This window comes from Mobula hypostoma, chromosome 4 (assembly GCF_963921235.1).
Source record: "Mobula hypostoma chromosome 4, sMobHyp1.1, whole genome shotgun sequence".
NCBI lineage: Eukaryota > Metazoa > Chordata > Chondrichthyes > Myliobatiformes > Myliobatidae > Mobula > Mobula hypostoma.
This window is the reverse complement of record NC_086100.1, coordinates 98,393,416-98,417,847: the sequence shown is the minus strand read 5'-3', so window position 1 is coordinate 98,417,847 and position 24,432 is coordinate 98,393,416. Positions and strand designations below refer to the sequence as shown.

The 24,432-nt window shown below is 43.8% G+C and overlaps 1 protein-coding gene across 2 annotated transcripts in view; it reads right to left on the bottom strand.

Annotated features, from left to right (window-relative positions):
* The window catches only part of mnd1 (meiotic nuclear divisions 1 homolog (S. cerevisiae)), a 78,565-nt gene that overhangs the window by 39,879 nt on the left and 14,254 nt on the right, over positions 1-24,432 (bottom strand). For both annotated transcript variants that reach the window (XM_063046253.1, XM_063046254.1), the window contains exons 3-4: positions 18,929-18,986; positions 9,518-9,666 (exon numbers count right to left, since the gene is read on the bottom strand). In XM_063046253.1, the coding sequence (XP_062902323.1) occupies positions 9,518-9,666; positions 18,929-18,986 (207 nt within the window). The remainder of the gene's footprint in view (positions 1-9,517; positions 9,667-18,928; positions 18,987-24,432) is intronic.

Below are 24,432 nucleotides of genomic sequence, written 5' to 3'. Positions count from 1 at the left end.
CAAGCCAATGATTGGGCACAAATGCACACACAGCGAAGAGTTAAATTGTACCACAGAGGCAAAATTCAAAACAGCAAAGAATAAAGGACTGAAGTTGCTGTATTTAAATGCGCGTAGCATTTGGAATAATGTGGACAAACTCGTGGTGCAATCAGAGATTGGTTGGTATGACGTTGTGGGCAACGCTGAGTTGTGGCTGAAAGAAGGCCATAGATGGGAGCATAACATCAAAGGATAAACTTTGTATCGAAAGGACAGGCAGGAAGACATAGGTGGTGGTGTGGCTCTGTTGGTAAGAAATCAAACTACATCTTTAGAAAGAGGTGACATAGGGTCAGAGAATGCCATATCTTTGTGGGGGGAGTTAAGAAACTGCAAGGGTGAAAAAAACATTATTTGGAATCATATACAGGCCTCCAAGTAATAACCAAGATGTGGGGCTGAGATTGCAAAGGGAACTGGAAAAGGCATGTAATAAAGATAATGACACAATTGTACTGCGGAACTTCAATATACAAGGGGATTGGGAAAACCAGGTTGGTGTCAAATCGCAAGAAAGGGAATTTGTTAAATGCCTACAAGATGGCTTTTTAGAGCAGCTTGTGCTTGAGCTATTCGGGGAAAGGCTATCTTAGATTAGGTGATGTGTAATAATCCAGATCTTATTAAGGAGCTTAACGTAAAGGAACACTTAGGAGTCATTGATCATAATATAATTGAATTCATACTGCAATTGAACTTGCCCAGGTGGATTGGAGAAGGATACTGGCAGGGATGGCAGCAGAGCAGGAGTGGCCAAAGTTTCTGGGAATAGTTCACAAGGCACAGGATAAATATGTCCCACAGTAGCTGTTCTCAAATGGCAGAGGTAGGCAAAAGTGGCTGACAGGGGAAGTTAAGGACTGCATAAAAGCCAAGGAAAAGGCATATAAGATAGCAAAACTGAGAGGGAAGTTGGATAATTGGGAAGTTTTTAAAATCCAACAAAAGGCAACTTAAGGCCTGGGTTTCATCATCTAAGTTACAGAGAAAGGTTGAACAAGTTGGGTCTTTATTCTTTGGAGCGTAGAAGGTTGAGGGAGGGGACTTGATAGAGGTATTTAAAATTATGAGGGGGATAGATAGAGTTGATGTGGATCGGCTTTTTCCATTGAGAATGGGGGAAGATTCAAACAAGAGGACATGAGTTGAGAGTTAAAGGGCAAAAGTTTCAGGGTAACATGAGAGGGAACTTCTTTACTCAGAGAGTGGTAGCTGTGTGGAAGGAGCTTCCAGCAGAAGCAGTTGAGGCAGGTTCGATGCTGTCCTTTAAAGTTAAATTGGATAGCTATATGGACAGGAAAGGACTGGAGGGTTATGGGCTGAGTGCAGGTCAGTTGGGGTAGGTGAAAGTAAGAGTTCGGCACAGACTAGAAGGGCCGAGATGGCCTGTTTCCGTGCTGTAATTGTTATATGGTTAAAAAGCTATAAGAAGGGAAAAGACGAAATATGAAGGCAAACTAGCTAATAATATAAAGCAGGGTACTAAAAGTTTTTTCAATTATATAAAGAGTAAAAGGGTGGTGAGAGTTGATATTAGACCACTGAGAAATGATGCTGGTGGGTTAGTAATGAGGGACAAAGGAATGGCAGATATACTTTGCATCTGTCTTCACTGTGGACTGTGCTGGAGGTCAGTGAGTGTCGGGGAGCAGGAGTGAGTGCCATTGCTATTACAAAGGAAAAAGTGCTCGGCAAACTCAAAGGTCTTAAGGTGGATAAATCACTTGGACCAGATGGACTACATCCCAGAGTCCAGAGAGAGGTTGCTGAAGAGATAACGGATGCAATGGTCGTGATCTTTCAAGAATCATTTGATTCTGGCATGGTCCATGAGGACTGGAAAATTGCAAATGTCATTCTACTCTTCAAAAAGGCAAAATAAAGGAAATTAAGGCCAGTTAGCCTAACCTCAGTGGTTGGGAAAGTATTGGAGTCTATTATGAAGGATGAGGTTTCGGGGTACTTGGAGACTAATGATGTAATAAGTCAGTTGGCATGGTTTCTGTAAAGGGAATCTTGCTTGACAAATCATTGAGGAAATAACAAGAAGGGTAGACAAAGGAAAGACAGTGGATGTCACTTACTTGGATTTTCAGAAGGCATTTGATAAAGTGCCACTCAAGAGGCTGCTTAAAAAGATAAAATCCTATGTTGTTGCCGGAAAGATATTGGCATTTATAGGCAGGAGGGAGCGAGTGGAATTAAAGGGGGACTTTTCTGGTTGGCTGCCAGTGACTAGTGGTGTTCCTCAGGGGTCAGTGTTGGTACCTCTACTTTTCACATTGTTTGTCAGTGATTTGGATAATGGAATTTATAGCTTTGTGGCAAAGTTTGCAGATGATACAAAGATAGGTGGAGGGGTAGGTTGTACTGAGGAAGCAGTGCGATTGCAGCAGGATTTACAAAAATTGGAAGAATGGGCAAAAGAGTGGCAGATGGAATACAGTGTTGGGAAATACATGCTAATACATCTTAGTCATTTGTCAGTGATTCGGATAATGGAATTTATAGCTTTGTGGCAAAGTTGGCAGATGATACAAAGATAGGTAGAGGGATAGGTTGCACTGAGGAAGCAGTGCGATTGCAGCAGGATTTACAAAAATCGGAAGAATGGGCAAAAGAGTGGCAGATGGAATACGGTGTTGGGAAATACATGCTAATACATTTTAGTCATTTGTCAGTGATTTGGATAATGGAATTTATAGCTTTGTGGCAAAGCTTGCAGATGATACAAAGATAGGTAGAGGGGTAGGTTGTACTGAGGAAGCAGTGCAATTGCAGCAGGATTTACAAAAATTGGAAGAATGGGCAAAAGAGTGGCAGATGGACTACTGGTCAACCTCGACGCTTTGCAATTCGCATACCGGAGCAACAGGTCAACTGCAGATGCCATCTCTCTGGCCCTACATTCCCCCTTAGAACACCTGGAGAATAAAGACGCATATGTAAGGCTCCTTTTCATCGACTACAGCTCTGCCTTTAATACCATCATTCCAAATAAACTGATTCCTAAGCTCCAGAACCTGGGCCTTAGCACTCAGATCTGCAGCTGGATCTTCAACTTCCTCACAGACAGGACCCAGGCTGTAAAAATAGGGGACAAGCTCTCCTCTACAATCACTCTGAGCACCGGTGCCCCACAAGGCTGTGAACTCAGCCCTCTGCTGTACTCACTGTACACCTATGATTGTGTAGCCAAGTTTCCATCGAACTCAATATATAAGTTTGCTGATGACACAACAATTGTAGGCCATACCTCGGGTAACGAAGAGTTTGAGTACAGAGAGGAAATTAAGAACCTGGTGGCATGGTGTGAAGACAATAACCTATCTTTCAACGTCAGCAAGATGAAGGAATTGGTTGTTGACTTCAGAAGGAGTAGCGGACCGCACGGCCCAATTTACATCGGTGGTGCGCAAGTGGAACAGGTCAAAAGTTTTAAGTTCCTCGGGGTCAATATCACAAATAACCTGACTTGGTCCAACCAAGCAGAGTTCACTGTCAAGAAGGCCCACCAGCACCTTTACTTCCTGAGAAAACTAAAGAAATTTGGCCTGTCCCCTAAAACCCTCACTAAATTTTATAGATGCACCGTAGAAAGCATTCTTCTAGGGTGCATCACAACCTGCTATGGAAGTTGTCCTGTCCGAGACCAAAAGAAGCTGCAGAAGATCATAAACACAGCGCAGCACATCACACAAACCAATCTTCCATCCTTGGACTCACTTTACACCGCACGCTGTCAGAGCAGTGCTGCCAGGATAATCAAGGACACGACTCACACAGCCAACACACTTTTCGTCCCTCTTTCCTCCAGGAGAAGACTCAGGAGCTTGAAAACTCGTACGGCCAGATTTGGGAACAGCTTCTTTCCAATTGTGATAAGGCTGCTGAACGGATCCTGACATGGATCTGGGCCGTACCCTCCAAATATCTTGACCTGCCTCTTGGTTTTTTTGCACTACCTTACTTTCCATTTTTCTATTTTCTATTTATGATTTATAATTTAAATTTTAATATTTACTAGTTTTTACTATTTTTAATATTTAATATTTGTAATCCAGGGAGTGGGAAGCGCAGAATCAAATATCGCTGTGATGAGTGTTCTAGTATCAATTGTTTGGCAACAATAAAGTATAAAGTATAAAGTAGTAAAAGAAACAATAGTGCATGCAATTATCTAAATTGGGGGGGGAAGTTCAAACATCAAAGGTGCAGAGGAACTTTGGTATCCTCGTGAAGACTCCCAGAAGGTTAACTTGCAGGTCCAGTCTATGGTAAAGAAGGCAAAAGCAATGCTGGCATTTATTTCCAGGGGAATAGAATATAAAAGCAAAGAGATAACACTGAGCCTTTATGAGACACTAGTCAGGCCGCACAGAAGTATTGTCAAGAGTTTTGAGCCCCATATCTCAGAAAGGATGTGTTGTCATTGGAGAGAATCTAGAGGAGGTTCACGAGGATGATTCCAGGAATGAAGGGGCTAACATATGAGGAGCATTTGGCAACTTTGAGCCTGTACGCATTGAAACAGTTCTGGTCACTGAATTACAGGAAAGATATCAACAAAATTGAGAGAGTACAGAGAAGATTTACTAGAATGTTACCTGGGTTTCATCTCCTAAGTTACAAAGAAAGGTTGAACAAGTTGGGTCTTTATTCTTTGGAGTGTAGAAGGTTGAGGGAGACTTGATAGAGGTATTTAAAATTATGAGGGGGACATATAGAGTTGACATGGATAGGCTTTTTCCATTGCAAGTGGGGGAGATTCAAACAAGAGGACATGAGTTGAGAGTTAAATGGCAAAAGTTTCGGGGTAACATAAGGGGGAACTCCTTTATTCAGAGAATGGTAGCTGTGTGGAACGAGCTTCCAGCAGAAGTGGTTGAGGCAGGTTCAATGTTGTCATTTAAAGTTAAATTGGATAGCTATATGGACAGGAAAGGAATGGAGGGTTATGGGCTGAGTGCAGGTCGGTGGGACTAGGTGAAAGTAAGAGTTCGGCACGGACTGGAAAGGCCGAGATGTCCTGTTTCCATGCTGTAATTGTTATATGGTTATATGGTAACCTACTGAATGCTGAAAGGGTGCATATGGAGAGGATGTTTCCTGTGGTAGGGGTATCCAGAACTGAAGAGCACAGCCTCAAAATTGAGGGTTGACCTTTTAGAGGCAAGGAGGATCTTATTTTAGCCAAAAAGTAGTGAATCTGTGGAATACTCTGCAACAGACTGCAGTGGGGGCCAACTCTGTGGGTATAGTTAAGATGGAAGTTTAATAGTTTCCTGATCGGTCAGGGCATCAAAGGATATAGCAAGAAGGCAGGTGTATGGGGTTGAGTGGGATCCTGGATCAACCATGATGGAATGGCAGAGCACTCTCAATGTGCTGAGTAGCCTAATTATGCTCCTATGTCTTATGATCTTATCTATTTCTAGAACGTCTGCTCACACACCACCTTTACAGATCTGTAGAACCTCACTTTGTACGCTTTCAGTTTCCGCATTCAATCGACCATCCTCTGCAATTTCCATCGCCTTCAATGAGGTTCCACCAGAAATAGAAACATAGAAAATAGGTGCAGGAGTAGGCCATTCGGCCCTTCGAGCCTGCACCGCCATTTATTATGAACATGGCTGATCATCCAACTCAGAACCCCGCCCCAGCCTTCCCTCCATACCCCCTGATCCCCGTAGCCACAAGGGCCATATCTAACTCCCTCTTAAATATAGCCAATGAACTGGCCTCAACTGTTTCCTGTGGCAGAGAATTCCACAGATTCACCACTCTCTGTGTGAAGAAGTTTTTCCTAATCTCGGTCCTAAAAGGCTTCCCCTTTATTCTCAAACTGTGACCCCTTGTTCTGGACTTCCTCAACATCGGGAACAATCTTCCTGCATCTAGCCTGTCCAATCCCTTTAGGATTTTATACGTTTCAATCAGATCCCCCCTCAATCTTCTAAATTCCAATGAGTACAAGCCCAGTTCATCCAGTCTTTCTTCATATGAAAGTCCTGCCATCCCAGGAATCAATCTGGTGAACCTTCTTTGTACTCCTTCTATGGCAAGGATGTCTTTCCTCAGATTAGGGGACCAAAACTGCACACAATACTCCAGGTGTGGTCTCACCAAGGCCTTTTACAACTGCAGTAGTACCTCCCTGCTCCTGTACTCGAATCTTCTCGCTATAAATGCCAGCATACCATTCGCCTTTTTCACCGCCTGCTGTACCTGCATGCCCACTTTCAATGACTGGTGTATAATGACACCCAGGTCTCGTTGCACCTCCCCTTTTCCTAATCGGCCACCATTCAGATAATAATCTGTTTTCCTATTTTTGCCACCAAAGTGGATAACTTCACATTTATCCACATTAAACTGCATCTGCCATAAATTTGCCCACTCACCCAACCTATCCAAGTCACCCTGCATCCTCTTAGCATCCTTCTCACGGCTAACACTGCCACCCAGCTTCGTGTCATCCGCAAACTTGGAGATGCTGCATTTAATTCCCTCATCTAAGTCATTAATATATATTGTAAACAACTGGGGTCCCAGCACTGAGCCTTGCAGTACCCCACTAGTCACCGCCTGCCATTCTGAAAAGGTCCCGTTTATTCCCACTCTTTGCTTCCTGTCTGCTAACCAATTCTCTATCCACATCAATACCTTACCCCCAATACCCTGTGCTTTAAGTTTGCACACTAATCGCCTGTGTGGGACCTTGTCAAAAGCCTTTTGAAAATCCAAATATACCACATCCACTGGTTCTCCCCTATCCACTCTACTAGTTACATCCTCAAAAAATTCTATGAGATTCGTCAGACATGATTTTCCTTTCACAAATCCATGCTGACTTTGTCCGATGATTTCACCGCTTTCCAAATGTGCTGTTATCACATCTTTGATAACTGACTCCAACAGTTTCCCCACCACCGACGTTAGACTAACCGGTCTATAATTCCCCGGTTTCTCTCTCCGTCCTTTTTTAAAAAGTGGGGTTACATTAGCCACCCTCCAATCCTCAGGAACTAGTCCAGAATCTAACGAGTTTTGAAAAATTATCACTAATGCATCCACTATTTCTTGGGCTACTTCCTTAAGCACTCTAGGATGCAGACCATCTGGCCCTGGGGATTTATCTGCCTTCAATCCCTTCAATTTACCTAACACCACTTCCCTACTAACATGTATTTCGCTCAGTTCCTCCATCTCACTGGACCCTCTGTCCCTTACTATTACTGGAAGATTATTTATGTCCTCCTTAGTGAAGACAGAACCAAAGTAATTATTCAATTGGTCTGCTATGTCCTTGCTCCCCATAATCAATTCACCTGTTTCTGTCTGTAGGGGACCTACATTTGTCTTTACCAGTCTTTTCCTTTTTACATATCTATAAAAGCTTTTACAGTCAGTGTTTATGTTCCATGCCAGTTTTTTCTCATAATCTTTTTTCCCCTTCCTAATTAAGCCCTTTGTCCTCCTCTGCTGAACTCTGAATTTCTCCCAGTCTTCAGGTGAGCCACTTTCTCTGGCTAATTTGTATGCTTCTTCTTTGGAACTGATACTATTCCTCATTTCCCTGGTCAGCCACGGGTGCACTACCTTCCTTGATTTATTCTTTTGCCAAACTGGGATGAACAATTGTTGTAGTTCATCCATGCAACCTTTAAATGCTTGCCATTGCATATCCACCGTCAATCCTTTAAGTGTCATTTGCCAGTCTATCTTAGATAATTCACGTCTCATACCTTCAAAGTTACCCCTCTAAGTTCAGAACCTTTGTTTCTGTATTAACTATGTCACTCTCCTGCTTCTCCTTTCTACATTCCAAAAGACCATTCCCTTTGGCCTCTTCCATCTCCACCAACAAGATACTTATTATTGTACGTTATCATGCAATCAGGAATTCAAACACTTCTGTTTGTATCACAACTGATTTGCTCTGCTGTATGTTATCTATCCATTATAGTAATGCAGGATGACAAACTTAGCACTGTACTGCTGCCACTAAAATAAAACAGATTTCATGCAATTTAAGACAGTGATAATAAATCTGATTCACTGCTTTTCCATCCCCATTAATACCGTTTTGTCTGCAGGGTGTTTCCCACAACTCTGTACGTCATAGCTTTTACATGTTTCTGTGAGTTTTCTTTTCCCCCTAAATGCCCCACTTGACTACCAACCAAAGTGGCTTCATCAACACCTCATCACTACAACGCTGACCTCAGCCAGTAATACTCACATTATTTTATCCATGTCTCCCTCACACTCTCTGCAACTTAGAAGTAACTGGTTTTCATTCTTTCTCAGTTCTGATTAAGGATGTTTATCTGAAACATCAACATCATTTGCGTTTCGATGCTGCCTGACCAATTGAGTACTTTATATTTTATTTTAGATCTGCATCTCCAATTTATTTTTACATTTTGTTGCTGCAGATCCTTGAACTCTGGGAAAAAAAAACCCTCATCTCTTTCCCAATGTTGTAGCTTCTTTGGATTTCTCATTCATCAAGAAGCACTTGTGCATTTGACAAATTTGTACCAAATTCCAAGAACTGTCTGCTAAATTGAGTATTGCAATTCGGGCCTGTACTCGCTGGAATTTAGAAGAAAGAGGGGGGAATCTCACTGAAAGCTATCGAATGTTGAAAAGCCTAAACAGAGTGGATGTGAAAAAAATGATTCCTTTGGTGAAGGAGTGTAGAACCAGAGGGCACAGCCTCAAAATAAAGAGACGTCCATTTAGGACAAAGATGAGGAGAGGTTCTTTAGCCAGAGGCTGGTGAATCTGTGGAATTCATTGCCACAGGCAGCTGTGGGGGCCAAGTCACATGATGCATTTAAGGAGGAAGTTACATAGAAACATAGAAAATAGGTGCAGGAGTAGGCCATTCGGCCCTTCGAGCCTGCACCGCCATTTATTATGATCATGGCTGATCATCCAACTCAGAACCCCGCCCCAGCCTTCCCTCCATACCCCCTGACCCCTGTAGCCACAAGGGCCATATCTAACTTCCTTTTAAACATAGCTAATGAACTGGCCTCAACAGTTTGCTGTGGCAGAGAATTCCACAGATTCACCACTCTCTGTGTGAAGAAGTTTTTCCTAACCTCGGTCCTAAAAGGCTTCCCCTCTATCCTCAAACTGTGACCCCTCGTTCTAGATCTCCCCAACATCGGGAACAATCTTCCCGCATCTAGCCTGTCCAATCCCTTTAGGATCTTAAGTTGATAGATTCTTGATTAATCAAGGTGTGAAAGGCAATGGGCGGAAGGCAGGAGAATGGGATTAAGAGGGAAATGGATCAGCCATGATGAAATGGCGGAGCAGATTCAAAGGGTCGAATGGCTTAATTCTGTTCCTGAGTCCTACGGTCTTAATATATTCTTCTAGGTGTAAAAATGGATAAGCTATTTAAAAATTTCTTAAACTTATATATTTTGGTGATACCCAAAAGTATATTTACCTGTCTCTCCAAATTTTCCAGTTTTTGGTTTCGAACATGAAGACCTTTACTCGGAAATGCCCAAAAATAATTGGAAGTTCCTATTCGATCAGTGTCCACCATACCATCATCAACCAAACTCTGTAGGACTTCCTTCACTGATACCGAAGCTAAAATGGTTAGAGCACACAAATGAAAGCAAAAGAAAGGTAAAGGTTTGTATCTGCTTCTAAAGGACAATTGAAAATTAATCACATGTAAAATAAAGCACAGTTTTAGCTTCTATTTTCCACAACCATTAGAAAAAAAGCAAATGCTAGAAATCTGAAAAAGAAACAGAAAATGCTGGAAATCAATGCCCATGGAAAATAAAACATTTCAGGTCAATGGCCTTTCATCAGAAATATTTAACAAACCAAATATAGCCAATGAGAAACATAAACCATGGATAGTTAATTTACAATGTTGCAAAGATAAAGACAGAACATTGGGAGTCCTGTTGAATACTCATTTCCCTTTGAACAATACAACTGAACTTGACTCCATTAATCCACCTACTAATGTACCACAGATTCTAATCACTTAGCATTTTTGATTATTTTGTCTTAGATTTATTCATGTCCCCTGGTTCTTGATGCAAAGTTGTGAAGAGTCTATCTCTACTTCTATACCTTGCATAATATTAAAATCCTCTCAGATTCATCTACAAGCTCCTCAATTTCAATGGAATATACAGTTTCTCAAGTCCACCCACACAACCAAAATCTTTCAACACTGGAAATGTTCCAGTATATGTTTTCTGTACCCTCACTAAAATACGGTGATACCTTTACTGTTTACTCTATAAACCAGTTATTTTCTTGATCCTATGTTTTACTGGCCATCTTCATTGGTTCCCAAATCTCTCTGTCACAATAGCCCTTTTAGAGTATGTTTAGTTTATATCACTTAATACTGGAAGAAGTTTTGCATATATGAGCTACACAGCATATTGCATGCAGTAAAAATCTAATCAACTGTTATCCAACCATCTGGAAATCCCTGGTTCACCAGCAGGTTATTCTTGCTACATTCCCTTCTCAGTGACTGGAGTTCTGGTTCCTGCGTAGCCTTCCAAATGGCTGGGCCCCATCCTGCACTGCTTTTCTACTGACCCCACTCACCACTCATTTTAAATTTAACTCAGACCGATTGTAAACTTACTGGGTTCACTGTAAGATTTATTAAAATACTTTGTAGCATCTAATAAGTTAAATACAATTTATTCAAAGAATAACAAACAATAGCCTAGAAAATCTGCTAATGTGGAACTGAAGTTCCAGAGGAGGCTCACAAGATTGATTCCGGGAATGAAGGGGTTAAAATATGAGGAGCATTTGGCAGCTTTGGGCCTACACATAGAACATAGTATAGGCCCTTCAGCCCACAATGTTGTGCCGACCCTCAAACCCTGCCTCCCATATAACCCCCACCTTAAATTCCTCCATATATCTGTCTAGTAGTCTCTTAAATTTCACTAGTGTATCTGCCTCCACCACTGACTCAGGCAGTGCATTCCACGCACCAACCACTCTCTAAGTAAAAAACCTTCCTCTAATATCCCCCCTGAACTTCCCACCCCATACCTTAAACCCATGTTCTCTTGTATTGAGCAATGGTGCCCTGGGGAAGAGGCCACTCTATCTATTCCTCTTAATATCTTGTACACCTCTATCATGTCTCCTCTCATCCTCCTTCTCTCCAAAGAGTAAAGCCCTAGCTTCCTTAATCTCTGATCATAATCCGTACTCTCTAAACCAGGCAGCATCCTGGTAAATCTCCTCTGTACCCTTTCCAATGCTTCCACATCCTTCCTATAGTGAGGTGACCAGAACTGGACACAGTACTCCAAGTGTGGCCTAACCAGAGTTTTATAGAGCTGCATCATTACCTCGCAACTCTTAAACTCGATCCCTTGACTTATGAAAGCTAACACCCCATAAGCTTTCTTAACTACCCTATCTACCTGTGAGGTAACTTTCAGAGATTTGTGGACATGTACCCCCAGATCCCTTTGCTCCTCCACACTTCCAAGTATCCTGCCATTTTACTTTGTACTCTGCCTTGGAGTTTGTCCTTCCAAAGTGTACCACAAAGTTAATACTCTCTGGAATTTAGAAGAATGCAAGGGGATTTCATTGAAACCAACCAAATGTTGAAAGTCTGTACGTGGAGAGGATGCTTCCTATGGTGGGAGTATGCAGAACTCGAGGGCACAGCCTCAAAATTGAGGGGCAACCCTTTAGAACAAAGGTAAAGAGGAATCTTTTTAGCCAGAGGGTAGTAAAATCTGTAGAGTGCTCACAGACCACGGTGGAGGCCAATTCTGTGCATATACAGTGGCATGCAAAAGTTTGGGCACCCCTAGTCAAAATTTCTGTTACCGAGAATAGTTAAGTGAGTAGAAGATGAACTGATCTCCAAAAGTCATAAAGTTAAAGATGAAACAGTCTTTTCAACATTTTAAGCAAGATTAGTGTATTATTTTTGTTTTGTACAATTTTAAAGAAGCACCATGCAAATGTTTGGACACCTCAAGAAATTTGAGCTCTCAGATAACTTTTACCAAGGTCTCAGGCCTTAATTAGCTTGTTAGGGCTATGGCTTGTTCACAGTCTTCGTTAGGAAAGGCCAGGTGGTGCAAATTTCAAAGCTTTATAAATACCCTGACTCCTCAAACTTTGTCCCAACAATCAGCAGCCATGGGCTCCTCTAAGCAGCTGCCTAACACTCCGAAAATTAAAATAAATGATGCCCACAAAGCAGGAGAAGGCTATAAGAAGATAGCAAGGCGTTTTCAAGTAGCTGTTTCCTCAGTTCGTAATGTAATGGCAGTTAACAGGAACAGTGGAGATCAAGTTGAGGTCCAGAAGACCAAGAAAGCATTCCGAGAGAACTGCTCATAGGATTGCTAGAAAGGCAAATCAAAACCCCCGTTTGACTGCAAAAGACCTTCAGGAAGATTTAGCAGACTCTGGAGTGGTGATGCACTGTTCTACTGTGCAGCGACACCTGCACAAATATGACCTTCATGGAAGAGTCATCAGAAGAAAACCTTAAACAACAGGAATTCTGCAGATGCTGGAAATTCAAGCAACACACATCAAAGTTGCTGGTGAACGCAGCAGGCCAGGCAGCATCTCTAGGAAGAGGTACAGTCGACGTTTCAGGCCGAGACCCTTTGTCAGGACAGGAGAAACCTTTCCTGCATCCTCACCACAAAATTCAGCGTCAAAAGTTTGCAAAGGAACATCCAAACAAGCCTGACGCATTTTGGAAACAAGTCCTGTGCAGTGATGAAGTTAAAATAGAACTTTTTGGCTGCAATGAGCAAAGGTACGTTTGGAGAAAAAAGGGTGCAGAATTTCATGAAAAGAACACCTCTCCAACTGTTAAGCACGGGGGTGGATCGATCATGCTTTGGGCTTGTGTTGCAGCCAGTGGCACGGGGAGAGGGAAGAATGAATTCAATTAAATACCAGCAAATTCTGGAAGCAAACATCACACCGTTTGTAAAAAAGCTGAAGACGAAAAGAGGATGGCTTCTACAACAGGATAATGATCCTAAACACACCTCAAAATCCACAATGGACATTAAGGACATCCTGAACGCTAAAAAGAGGGCGTTTAGAGATGGAAATAGGGAGTAGCTGAGGGCAATACAGAGGGACCTGAAAGCCAGGATCAGGGAGGCTCAGGACAGGTATAGGAGGAAGCTTGAGTAGAAACTCCAGCAGAACAACATGAGAGAGGTCTGGAGGGGTTGAAGACCATCACTGGGTTCTGGCAAACTAGCAACAGAGGAGCTGAAGGCAGTGTGGACAGGGCCAATGAACTTAACCTGTTCTTTAACAGATTTGACATTGTGGCCCCTGCCCATCCCCCACATGAGTCATCTGTTGTCGGCCCCCCAACCAACACATATTCCACTCTCCCCTCCTACCCCTCCTCACAGTCCCCGACCCTGCTCTCATGACTATACCCTTTCCCCACACAAAACCACCATGGTGGGCTTCATAGCTGAACAGGTGAGAAGACAGCTGAAACGTCTCAACCCAAGCAAGGCTGCAGGACCGGATGGTGTCAGTACCACGGTGCTCAAAGCCTGTGCCCCTCAGCTAAGTGGAGTACTTCGCCATGTATTCAACCTGAGCCTGAGGCTCCGGAGGGTTCCTGTACTGTGGAAGACGCCGCGCCCCAGCGGCCTCAATGACTACAGACCAGTGGCATTGACCTCCCACATCATGAAGACCCTGGAGAGACTTGTTCTGGAGCTGCTTCGGCCTATGGTCAGGCCACACTTAGATTCCCTCCAGTTCACCTACCAGCCCCGACTAGGAGTTGAGGATGCCATCATCTACCTGCTGAACCGTGTCTATGCCCACATGGACAAGCCAGCGGGCCCTGTCAGGGTCATGTTTTTTGACTTCTCCAGTGTGTTCAACACCATCCACACTGCTCTGCTGGGGGAGAAGCTGACAGCGATGCTTGATTACCTGACTGGCAGACCACAGTACGTGTGCTTGCAACACTGTGTGTCTGACAGAGTGATCAGCAGCACTGGGACTCCACAGGGGACTGTCTTGTCTCCCTTTCTCTTCACCATTTACACATCGGACTTCAACTACTGCCCAGAGTCTTGTCATCTTCAGAAGTTTTCGGATCACTCTGCCATAGTTGGATGCATCAGCACGGGAGATGAGGCTGAGTACAGGGCTACAGTAGGAAACTTTGTCACATGGTGTGAGCAGAATTATCTGCAGCTAAGGAGCTGGTGGTAGACCTGAGGAGAGCCAAGGTACCAGTGACCCCTGTTTCCATCCAGGGGGTCAGTGTGGACATGGTGGAGGATTACAAATACCTGGGGATACGAATTGACAATAAACTGGACTGGTCAAAGAACACTGAGGCTGTCTACAAAAAGGGACAGAGCCGTCTCTATTTTCTGAGGAGACTGAGGTCCTTTAACATCTGCCGGACGATGCTGAGGATGTTCTACGAGTCTGTGATGGCCAGTGCTATTGTGTTTGCTGTTGTGTGCTGGGGCAGCAGACACCAACAGAATCAACAAACTCATTCGTAAGGCTAGTGATGTTGTGGGGATGGAACTGGACTCTCTCACGGTGGTGTCTGAAAAGAGGATGCTGTCCAAGTTGCATGCCATCTTGGTCAATGTCTCCCATCAACTACATAATATACTGTGTGGGCACAGGAGTACATTTAGCCAGAGACTCATTTCACCAAGATGAAACAAAGAGCGTCATAGGAAGTCATTCCTGCCTGTGGCCATCAAACTTTACAACTCCTCCCTTGGAGGGTCAGACACCCTGAGCCAATAAGCTGGTCCTGGACTTATTTCATAATTTACTGGCAAAATTTACATATTACTATTTAACTATTTATGGTTCTATTACTATTTATTATTTATGGTGCAACTGTAACAAAAACCAATTTCCCCCAGGATCAATAAAGTATGACTATGACTATGACTCAAGAGGCGCAAGCTGAAGGTTTTGCCATGGCCCTCACAGTCCCCTGACCTAAACATCATCGAAAATCTGTGAAGAGACCTCAAAAGAGCAGTGCATGCAAGACGGCCCAAGAATCTCACAGAACTAGAAGCCTTTGCAAGGAAGAATGGGTGAAAATCCCCCAAACAAGAATTGAAAGACTCTTAGCTGGCTACAGAAACCATTTACAAGCTGTGATACTTGCCAAAGGGGGTGTTACTAAGTACTGACCATGCAGGGTGCCCAAACTTTTCCTTTGGGCCCTCTCCCTTTGTTGTCATTTTGAAACTGTAAAAGATGGAAATAAAAAAGTAATCTTGTTTAAAATATTAAAGAAATGTGTCATCTGTAACTTTATGCCTTTTGGAAATCAGGTCATCTTTTACTCACTTAGCTATTCACAGTAACAGAGATTTTGACCAGGGGTGTCCAAACTTCTGCATGCCACTGTAGTTAAGGTGGAGGTTAATCATTTCCTGATGGGTTAGGGCTTAATGGATATGGCAAGAAGGCAGGTGTATGGGGTTGAGTGGGATCCGGGATCAGCCATGACGGAATGGCGAAGCAGACTCAATGGGCTGAATGGCTAATTCTGCTCCAATGTTTTTAATCTGCCCTAGAAATATTCCTCTCCACCGCTATGAATCGACTATTTGATTCTTCAAGACATTGATAACTCATTCACTGAAGCATACAACAGCACAGGCCATACCATAAGACCAAGATTTTCTGCCATTTACCCCAAATCTACCCCAATAATAAAGACCCTGAGAAAAAGCATTACCAAATATCAGTGAAGGCAATAATTGACAATTGACAGTGAACGGTAGGATACTCAGGAGTGCGACAGAACAGGAATACAGATTCCTAATTCCTTGAAAGTGGTGTCACAGGTAAAAAAAAAAGGTCATAGAGAAAACTTTTGGCATTCTGGCCTTCATAAATCAAAGTACTACTGAGTGCTGGAGTTGGGATGTTATGTGAAGGTTATACAAGACATTTATGCAGCCAAATTTGGAACATTGTGTGCAGTTCTGGTCACTTGTCTACAGGAATGATATCAATAAAATTGAAGGACTACAAAGAAAATTTAAAAGGACATTGCTGGGACTTGAAGATTGAAGTTATAGTGAAAGGCGGAATATGTTAAGAGTATAGTTGATAGGACTTGGGCAAAATACACGGACTAACTGTTTTCTGCTGTAGTGCTCTATGACTCATGACTATGAAATTTACCACTGCCTTCAGAGTCAGCATAGCCCTCGGTCAATTGAGGAAATGTGTACTTGAAGACATAAAACTTGGCAGAAAGTTCACTGTCTACCAGTGATTCACACTCTTCCAAATGCTTCTGAGACTTGAATAATCTGAAGCAAACATCTCAAGGCACTGGATAATGTCACCAACACAAAATCCTCTAAACATCTCCAGCCCCAGTTGTTCTCTTGTCAGCTAGGTTAGGTAAGCCACGTTAAACTCCAAGGTCCATGCAGATGGAGAAAAGATGAGATGTTGTGCTGACAGTTTACTTGTAAAAGAAACATCCCCTCAAATTCCTGGAAACTACTGGCTCAAAATGTCATGGGAAGTGCAGTCAGTGCAAAATAAAACTCTTTGGTTCATTCAGTCTACATTGACCATTGACCATCCATTTACACAAATCTTATGTTAATTCCACTTTTGATTCTCACAATCCACTTCAAACCCCAGATTCCACCACTCATCAACAGACTAAGGGAAATTTACAGTTTTCAATCAATTACCAACTAGTACATCTTTGGAGTCACAGGGAGAATCTGCAAACTACACAGAGAGCACCTGAAGCAGAATGGAACCTGGATCTCTGGTACTGTAAGGCAATACTACTAGCTACACCACAAACGAAGAAGGAACATTGCAGGAATGCCTGTTGCAGTGTGCAGAAAACTACACTTCATAAATTACCTGCTTGCCCATCAGAAACTTCCTTCCCCATCTGTAGAAGTATCTATGATTCCCCTACTGACCTCATTAGCTACCTCAAAATGAAAAATAAAGTGAAAACATTTTACTTAATCCTGATGAACTGCCTAAGAAGCAGCAGCAGCATCAATTATGTACTCGGATTTTCCAACATATCTAACACATCTCAAAAATTCAGAAACATGGTTCTTAATCAAACAGAGCATGGTCAGAATTACAGCAGCAAGAATCACTTCGGAAGTTCAAAACATTTGGATGATAAGAACCGATTTATATCAGGATACTCTGTGCTGAAGCATACCACTTGCTCATACCAGAATCATTCATATCATTCAATAGCAAAAAAATTCTGCACCACCAAAATTGATAACCCATTCTGAACAACGCAACACAAACAAAATGCTGGAAGAACTCAGAAGGCCAGGCAGTATCTGTGGAAAAGAGTAAACAGTCGACATTTCGGGCCAAGACCCTTCTCAAGTTTGTGACTCACTTTGATGGTTAATTTGTGCCAAACTTAACCTGATTTTGTTTTAGCATGTAAGCATTAATCAACCAATATTGGATGTGAATAAATATGAAATGGTAATACCCAAACCATACATTTCAAGTGATGCACATTATTGATTTCACTTTTGTGAAAAAAATGCTACATAAGCATCTGTTTGAGGATGGCAATAGAATGTACCAAAATTGTGTAATCTGTGATTTTATACCTCCTTGATTGTGCAGATTTAAAAATAACCAAAATCTCAAACAACAGGAATTCTGCAGATGCTGGAAAATCAAGCAACACACATCAAAGTTGCTGGTGAACGCAGCAGGCCAGGCAGCATCTCTAGGAAGAGGTGCAGTCGACGTTTCAGGCCGAGACCCTTTGTCAGGACTAACTGAAGGAAGAGTGAGTAAGGGATTTGAAAGTTGGAGGGGGAGGCAGAGATCCAAAATGATAGGAGAAGACAGGACGGAGAGGGATGGAGCCAAGAGCTGGACAGGTGATAGGCAAAAGGGATACGAGAGGATCATGGGACAGGAGGTCCGGGAAGAAAGACAAGGTGGGGGGGGACCCAGAGGATGGCCAAGGGGTATATTCAGAGGGACAGAGGGAGAAAAAGGAGAGTGAGAGAAAGAATGTGTGTATAAAAATAAGTAACAGATGGGGTACGAGGGGGAGGTGGGGCATTAGCGGAAGTTAGAGAAGTCGATGTTCATGCCATCAGGTTGGAGGCTACCCAGACGGAATATAAGGTGTTGTTCCTCCAACCTGAGTGTGGCTTCATCTTTACAGTAGAGGAGACCGTGGATAGACATGTCAGAATGGGAATGGGATGTGGAATTAAAATGTGTGGCCACTGGGAGATCCTGCTTTCTCTGGCGGACAGAGCGTAGGAGTTCAGCAAAGCGGTCTCCCAATCTGCGTCGGGTCTTGCCAATATATAAAAGGCCACATCGGGAGCACCGGACGCAGCATATCACCTCAGTCGGCCTTTTATCTGTTACTTATTTTTATACACACATTCTTTCTCTCACTCTCCTTTTTCTCCCTCTGTCCCTCTGAATGTACCCCTTGCCCATCCTCTGGGTCCCCCCCCACCTCCTTGTCTTTCTTCCCGGACCTCCTGTCCCATGATCCTCTCGTATCCCTTTTGTCTATCACCTGTCCAGCTCTTGGCTCCATCCCTCCCGCTCCTGTCTTCTCCTATCATTTTGGATCTCCCCCTCCTCCTCCAACTTTCAAATCCCTTACTCACTCTTCCTTCAGTTAGTCCTGACGAAGGGTCTTGGCCTGAAACGTCGACTGCCTCTTCCTAGAGATGCTGCCTGGCCTGCTGCGTTCACCAGCAACTTTGATGTGTGTTGCTTGAATAACCAAAATCTGTAGTCTTATGGGTCAACAGGAAGTAGTAACCATGATACCTACTGATCCCCTTCTCCTTTGGAGCAATCTTCTCCAAATCTTTAAGCTGAAACACATCTTTCTAAAAAACAAACAGATTCTACTGTAAATCATCATGAACAGATTTTTGACCTTTTAAAGATTCAACATTAGTAGTCATACTTTATTGATCCCCGGGGAAATTGGTTTTCGTTACAGTTGCACCATAAATAATTAAATAGTAATAAAACCATAAATAGTTAAATAGTGATATGTAAATTATGCCAGGAAATAAGTCCAGAACCAGCCTATTGGCGCAGGGTGTCTGACCCTCCAAGGGAGGAGTTGTAAAGTTTGATGGCCACAGGCAGGTATGACTTCCTATTAAGCTCTGTGTTGCATCCCGGTGGAATGAGCCTCTGGCTGAATGTACTCCTGTGCCCAACCAGTACATTATGTAGTGGATGGGAGACATTGTCCAAGATGGCACGCAAATTAATACTGCAAAATAAACTATTCATTTTTTTTGCTTGCAAATATCCAAATTTTTCTTGTGGGCCTAGAAGTAAATAAACAAGATAGACAAAAACATTTAAACTAATACTTCAACTGAGACCATACAACAAAGGTATTGTATTTGTAGGAAAGCTGCAAGTCTTTATTATTGAGGATGGGGTAGGGGCAGGAAATGTTTTTCTAATATTTTCTCTTGCAAGCTAACATAGCACACTACATGGAAGACCAGTATTAGAAGACTGATAAACACAAGAGATTCTGCAGATGCTGGAAATCCAGAGCAACACACACAAAATGCTGGAGGAACTCAGCAGGTTAGGTAGCACCTACAGAACAGTAAACAGTTGATGCTTCGGGCTGAATTCCTTTATTAGGACTGGAAAGGAAAGGGGAAGAAACTAGAATAAGGTGAGGATAAGAGTAGGAGTACAAGATGGCAAGTGGTAGATGAAGCCAGGTAAGGAGCAAGGTAGGTCATGGCGGAGGGGGTATGAAGTGAGAAGCTGGAAGTTGATAGGATGAAGAAGGAGGAATCAGACAAGAGAGGAAAGTGGAACCTGGGAGAAAGGAGGAGGGGCACCACAGGGAGGTGATGGACAGATGAAAAGAGAAGAGGTAAGAGGGTAGCCAGAATGGGAAGAGAAAAGAGAAGGGGGAGGGGGAGAAATCAATATTCATGCCATCAGGTTCGAGGCTACCCAGATGAAATACAAGATATTGCTCCTCCAATCTGAGAGTGGTTGCATTGTGGAAGTTGAAGAGGCCAAGGACTAACATGTTGGAATGGGAGTTGGAAGTAGAATGGGTGGCCACAGGAAATTAGCAATTGACCCTGGCATATCGCAGGTGAAGTGTCACCTCACTTGGAAGGACTGTTTGGGGTCCTGAATAGTGGCAAGGGAGGTGGCATAGGGGCATGTGGAGTACTTAAGCCGCCTACAGAGGTACCAGGAGGGCTATCAGCAGGGAGGGTCAAGTGAACAAGGGAATCGCGTAAAGCAGAGGGTGGAAAAGGAGGGAAAGATGAGTTTAGTGGTGGGTACCTATGGAATGGTGGAAGTTACAAAGAATGACGTGCTGTACATGGGGTGGCAGACAAGGACGAGGGGAACTCTATCCCTGTTATGGCAGTTGGGTAATGGGGTGAGGGCAGATGTCAGGGAAATGGAGGAGACCTATTCAGGGATTCATCCTCGAATCTGGATATGCTGCAGTTTTTACCAACTTCATTAAAACCTGTGTGGATAAGTGTGCACCTACGAAGACTTGCTGTACAAAAGTTGAGGAAGCACCAGGAGGTACGTCGTCTGCTGAAGGCTAGTTCTGTGGCATTCAAGTCTGGCAACCAAGTCTGCACCAGAAAAGTAGGTATGACTTGCGGAGGGATATTTCAAGGGCGAAGAGACAATTTCAAATGAGGTTAGAGACGATATCAGATGTACGACAACTCTGGCAGGGTTTACAATTCATTACTTCCTGTAAAGTGAAACCCAATAACATGAATCGCAGGAATGCTTCACTACTAGATGAACTCAATGCCTTCTATGCCCACTTTGAAAGGGAGAATATAACTACAGCTATGAAGATCCCTACTGTACCCGGTGACTCTGTGATCTCTGTCTCAAAGGCTGATGTTAGGCTGTCTTTAAAGAGAGTGAACCCTTGCAAGGCAGAAGGCCCCAACGGAGTAACTGGTAAGGCTCTGAAAATTTGTACAAACCAACTGGCGGGAGTATTCAAGGAAATTTTCAACCTCCCACTGCTACGGGCTGAAGTTCCCACTTGCTTCAAAAAGGCAAGAATTATTCTAGTGCCCAAGAGAATAATGTGAACTGCCTTAATGACCATCACCCAGTAGCACTCACATCTAGTGATGAAATGATTTGAGAGGTTGGTCATGACCTCTCCCTAGGCAAGGACCTGGACCCACTGCAATTTGCCTATCACAATCAGTCAACGGCAGACGCAATCTCAATGGCTCTTCACATGGCCTTAGACCACCTGGACAATACAAACACCTGTGTCAGGATGCTGTTCATCAACTGTATCTCAGCATTTAACACTATCATTCCCATAATCCTGATTGGAAAGTTACAGAACATGGGCCTCTGTACCCCCCTCTGCAATTGAATCCTCGACTTCCTAACCAGAAGACCATAATCTGTGCAGATTAGGGATAATATCTCCTCCTCGCTGATGATCAACATAGGTGCACCTCAGGGGTGTGTGCTTAGCCCACTGCTCTACTCTCTGTATCCATGACTGTGTGGCTAGGCAGAGATCAAATACTATCTATAAATTTGCTGATGGTACAACCATTGTTATTAGAATCTCAGATGGAGACAAGAGGGTGTACAGGAGCAAGATATGCCAACTAGAGGAGGGGTGTCGCAGCAACAACCTTGCACTCAACGTTAGGAAGATGAAAGAACTGATTGTGGACTTCAGGAAGGGTAAGATGAAGGAACACATACCAACCTGGTCCCAACATATTGATGCAGTTATAAAGAAGGCAAGACTGGGAGCTTTGGGGTCCTTAAGTCTTTTTTCTGTCAATCACTCTGGTTTTTTTTCTGTTTTGAGAACGTCTACAAAAAGTAAGAATGTCAGGTTGTATGTATACTGTATACATTCACTGATATTAAATGGAACTATCGAACTTTGGAGAGGGTGCAGAAGTGTCACCAGGATGCTGCTGGGTTTAGAGGTCACCTACTGTGAGGTTGTTTGCTCTGGAGCAGTGGAGGTTTTGGTGGAGACCAGAGAGAAGTTTAGAGGATTATGAGAGGCAGTCAGTCAACTGCTATCTTTCCTAAGACTGAAATTTCTAATACTAGAGGGCATGCATTGAAGATGAAAGGAAAAATGTTCAAAACAGATCTGCAAGACAAGTTTTTTTTAAAAAAACACAGAGAATGATGGGTATGCTACGTCAGGAGTAATAGCAGGGGCAATTTTGTATCGGGACTACAGAGCGTCGTGGGAGCTGAATTCTGAAGGAAGGCACTTTTTTTTTTAAAACTTCGAGTGCAAGAAGGGCAAGACTGCGCAGGCGCGTGACGTTAACAGGACCGCGCGGAGAGTTTAAAAAGGCAGGTTGCTACCAACAGCTCTCCTTTGGATCGGGACTACAGAACGTCGTGGGAGCTGAATTCTGAAGGAAGGCAGTTTTTTTAAAAAACTTCTTCAAGTGCAAGAAGGGCGAGACTGCGCAGGCATGTTACGTCAACAGGACCGCGCGGAGAGTTTAAAAAGGCAGGTTGCTACCAATGGCTCTCCTTTGGATTGGGACTACAGAGCGTTGTGGGAGCTGAATTCTGAAGGAAGGCAGTTTTTTAAAAAAACTTCGAGTGCAAGAAGGGCAAGACTGCACAGGCGCGTGACATCAACAGGACCGCGCGGAGTGTTTAAAAAGGAGACCACCCTATACAGCGGGCAGCGGAGTGAGTGGGAGCAGAGTGTAGGGCTTTGGCTTCAACGGGCTTCAGCGGTAAACGGGAAGAGGCAAGAGCGAAGCACCAACTCTTTTTTTTCTCCCTCCCCCGGCCCCCCCCCCCCGCTTTCACGAATCAGCCCGGACAGACAGAAACAGCAGGGCTCTCACAACTAACGGTACGAGCTAACGGTTTAAAAAGTTCGTCTGTTTGTCGAGGTAAGTGGGTGAGTAGACTTATTTTTCCTGTTTCATTCCTGTAGAATTAGATAGCATGCCTGCAGGGTTAGTGCTTTGTTCAGGGTGTCAGATGTGGGAATCCTGGGAGACCTCCAGCCTCCCTGATGGCCACATCTGCGCCAGGTGCACCGAGCTACAGCTCCTCAGAGACCGTGTTAGGGATCTGGAGCTGCAGCTTGATGACCTACTGCGTATCAGGGAAAGTGAAGAGGCGATAGACAGGAGCTACAGGGAGGTAGTCATCCCTAGGCTACAGGGGTCAGAAAAGTGGGTCACTGTCAAGAGAGGGAAGGGAAATGCCCGGATAGTGGAGAGCACACCTGTGGCTGTCCCCCTCAGCAACAAATATTTTGTTCTGGATGCTGTTGAGGGGGATGACCTGACAGGGGACGCCCATGGTGACCAGGTCTCTGGCACTGAGCCTGGCGCTGTTGTGCAGGAGAGAAGGAGGAAGAAGAGAAATGCGGTAGTCGTAGGGGATTCCATAGTAAGGGGAACAGACAGGAGATTCTGTGAGCCTGACAGAGATACCCACATGGTGTGTTGCCTCCCAGGTGCCAGGGTACGGGATGTCTCGGACCGGGTCCTGAATATTCTAAAGGGGGAGGTGAGCAGCCAGTTGTCTTGGCACATGTTGGTACCAATGACATAGATAGAAGAGAGATTTCCAGGAGTTAGGAAGGAAGCTGAGAAGCAGGACCTCCAGGGTAGTAATCTCGGGATTGCTACCTGTGCCACGTGCTAGCGAGGGCAAGAATAGTCGGATCAGGCAGATGAATGCGTGGCTGAGAGACTGGTGTAGGGGGCAGGGCTTCAGATTCTTGGATAATTGGGATCTCTTCTGGGGGAAGTATGACCTGTTCAAAAAGGACAGGTTACACTTGAACCCAAAGGGGACCAATATCCTGGTGGGAAAGTTTAACAGAGCTGTTAGGGAGGGTTTAAACTAATTTGGCAGGGGGATGGGAACTGGAATGATAGAGCGGAGGAAGGGGAAAACAGAAATAAGTCTAAGATAGTGAGCAGTAAAGATGTCAGGAAAGACAGGCAAATGATGGGGCAAATTTGTAGCCATTGGGATGAGTTGCAGTGCAATAAAGTTGCAGTAAAATCAAAGCGAAAAGTATCAAATACTGGTCTTAAGGTGTTGCACTTAAATGCACGCAGCATAAGGAATAAGGTGGATGATCTTATTGTACAGCTACAGATTGGCAGGTATGATATTGTGGCCATCACTGAGACCTGGCTAAAGGATGCATGTCTCTGGGAGCTGAACGTCCAAGGATACGCGGTGTATCGGAAGGATAGGAAGGTAGGCAGAGGGGGAGGCGTGGCTTTATTGGTAAGAAATGATATTAAA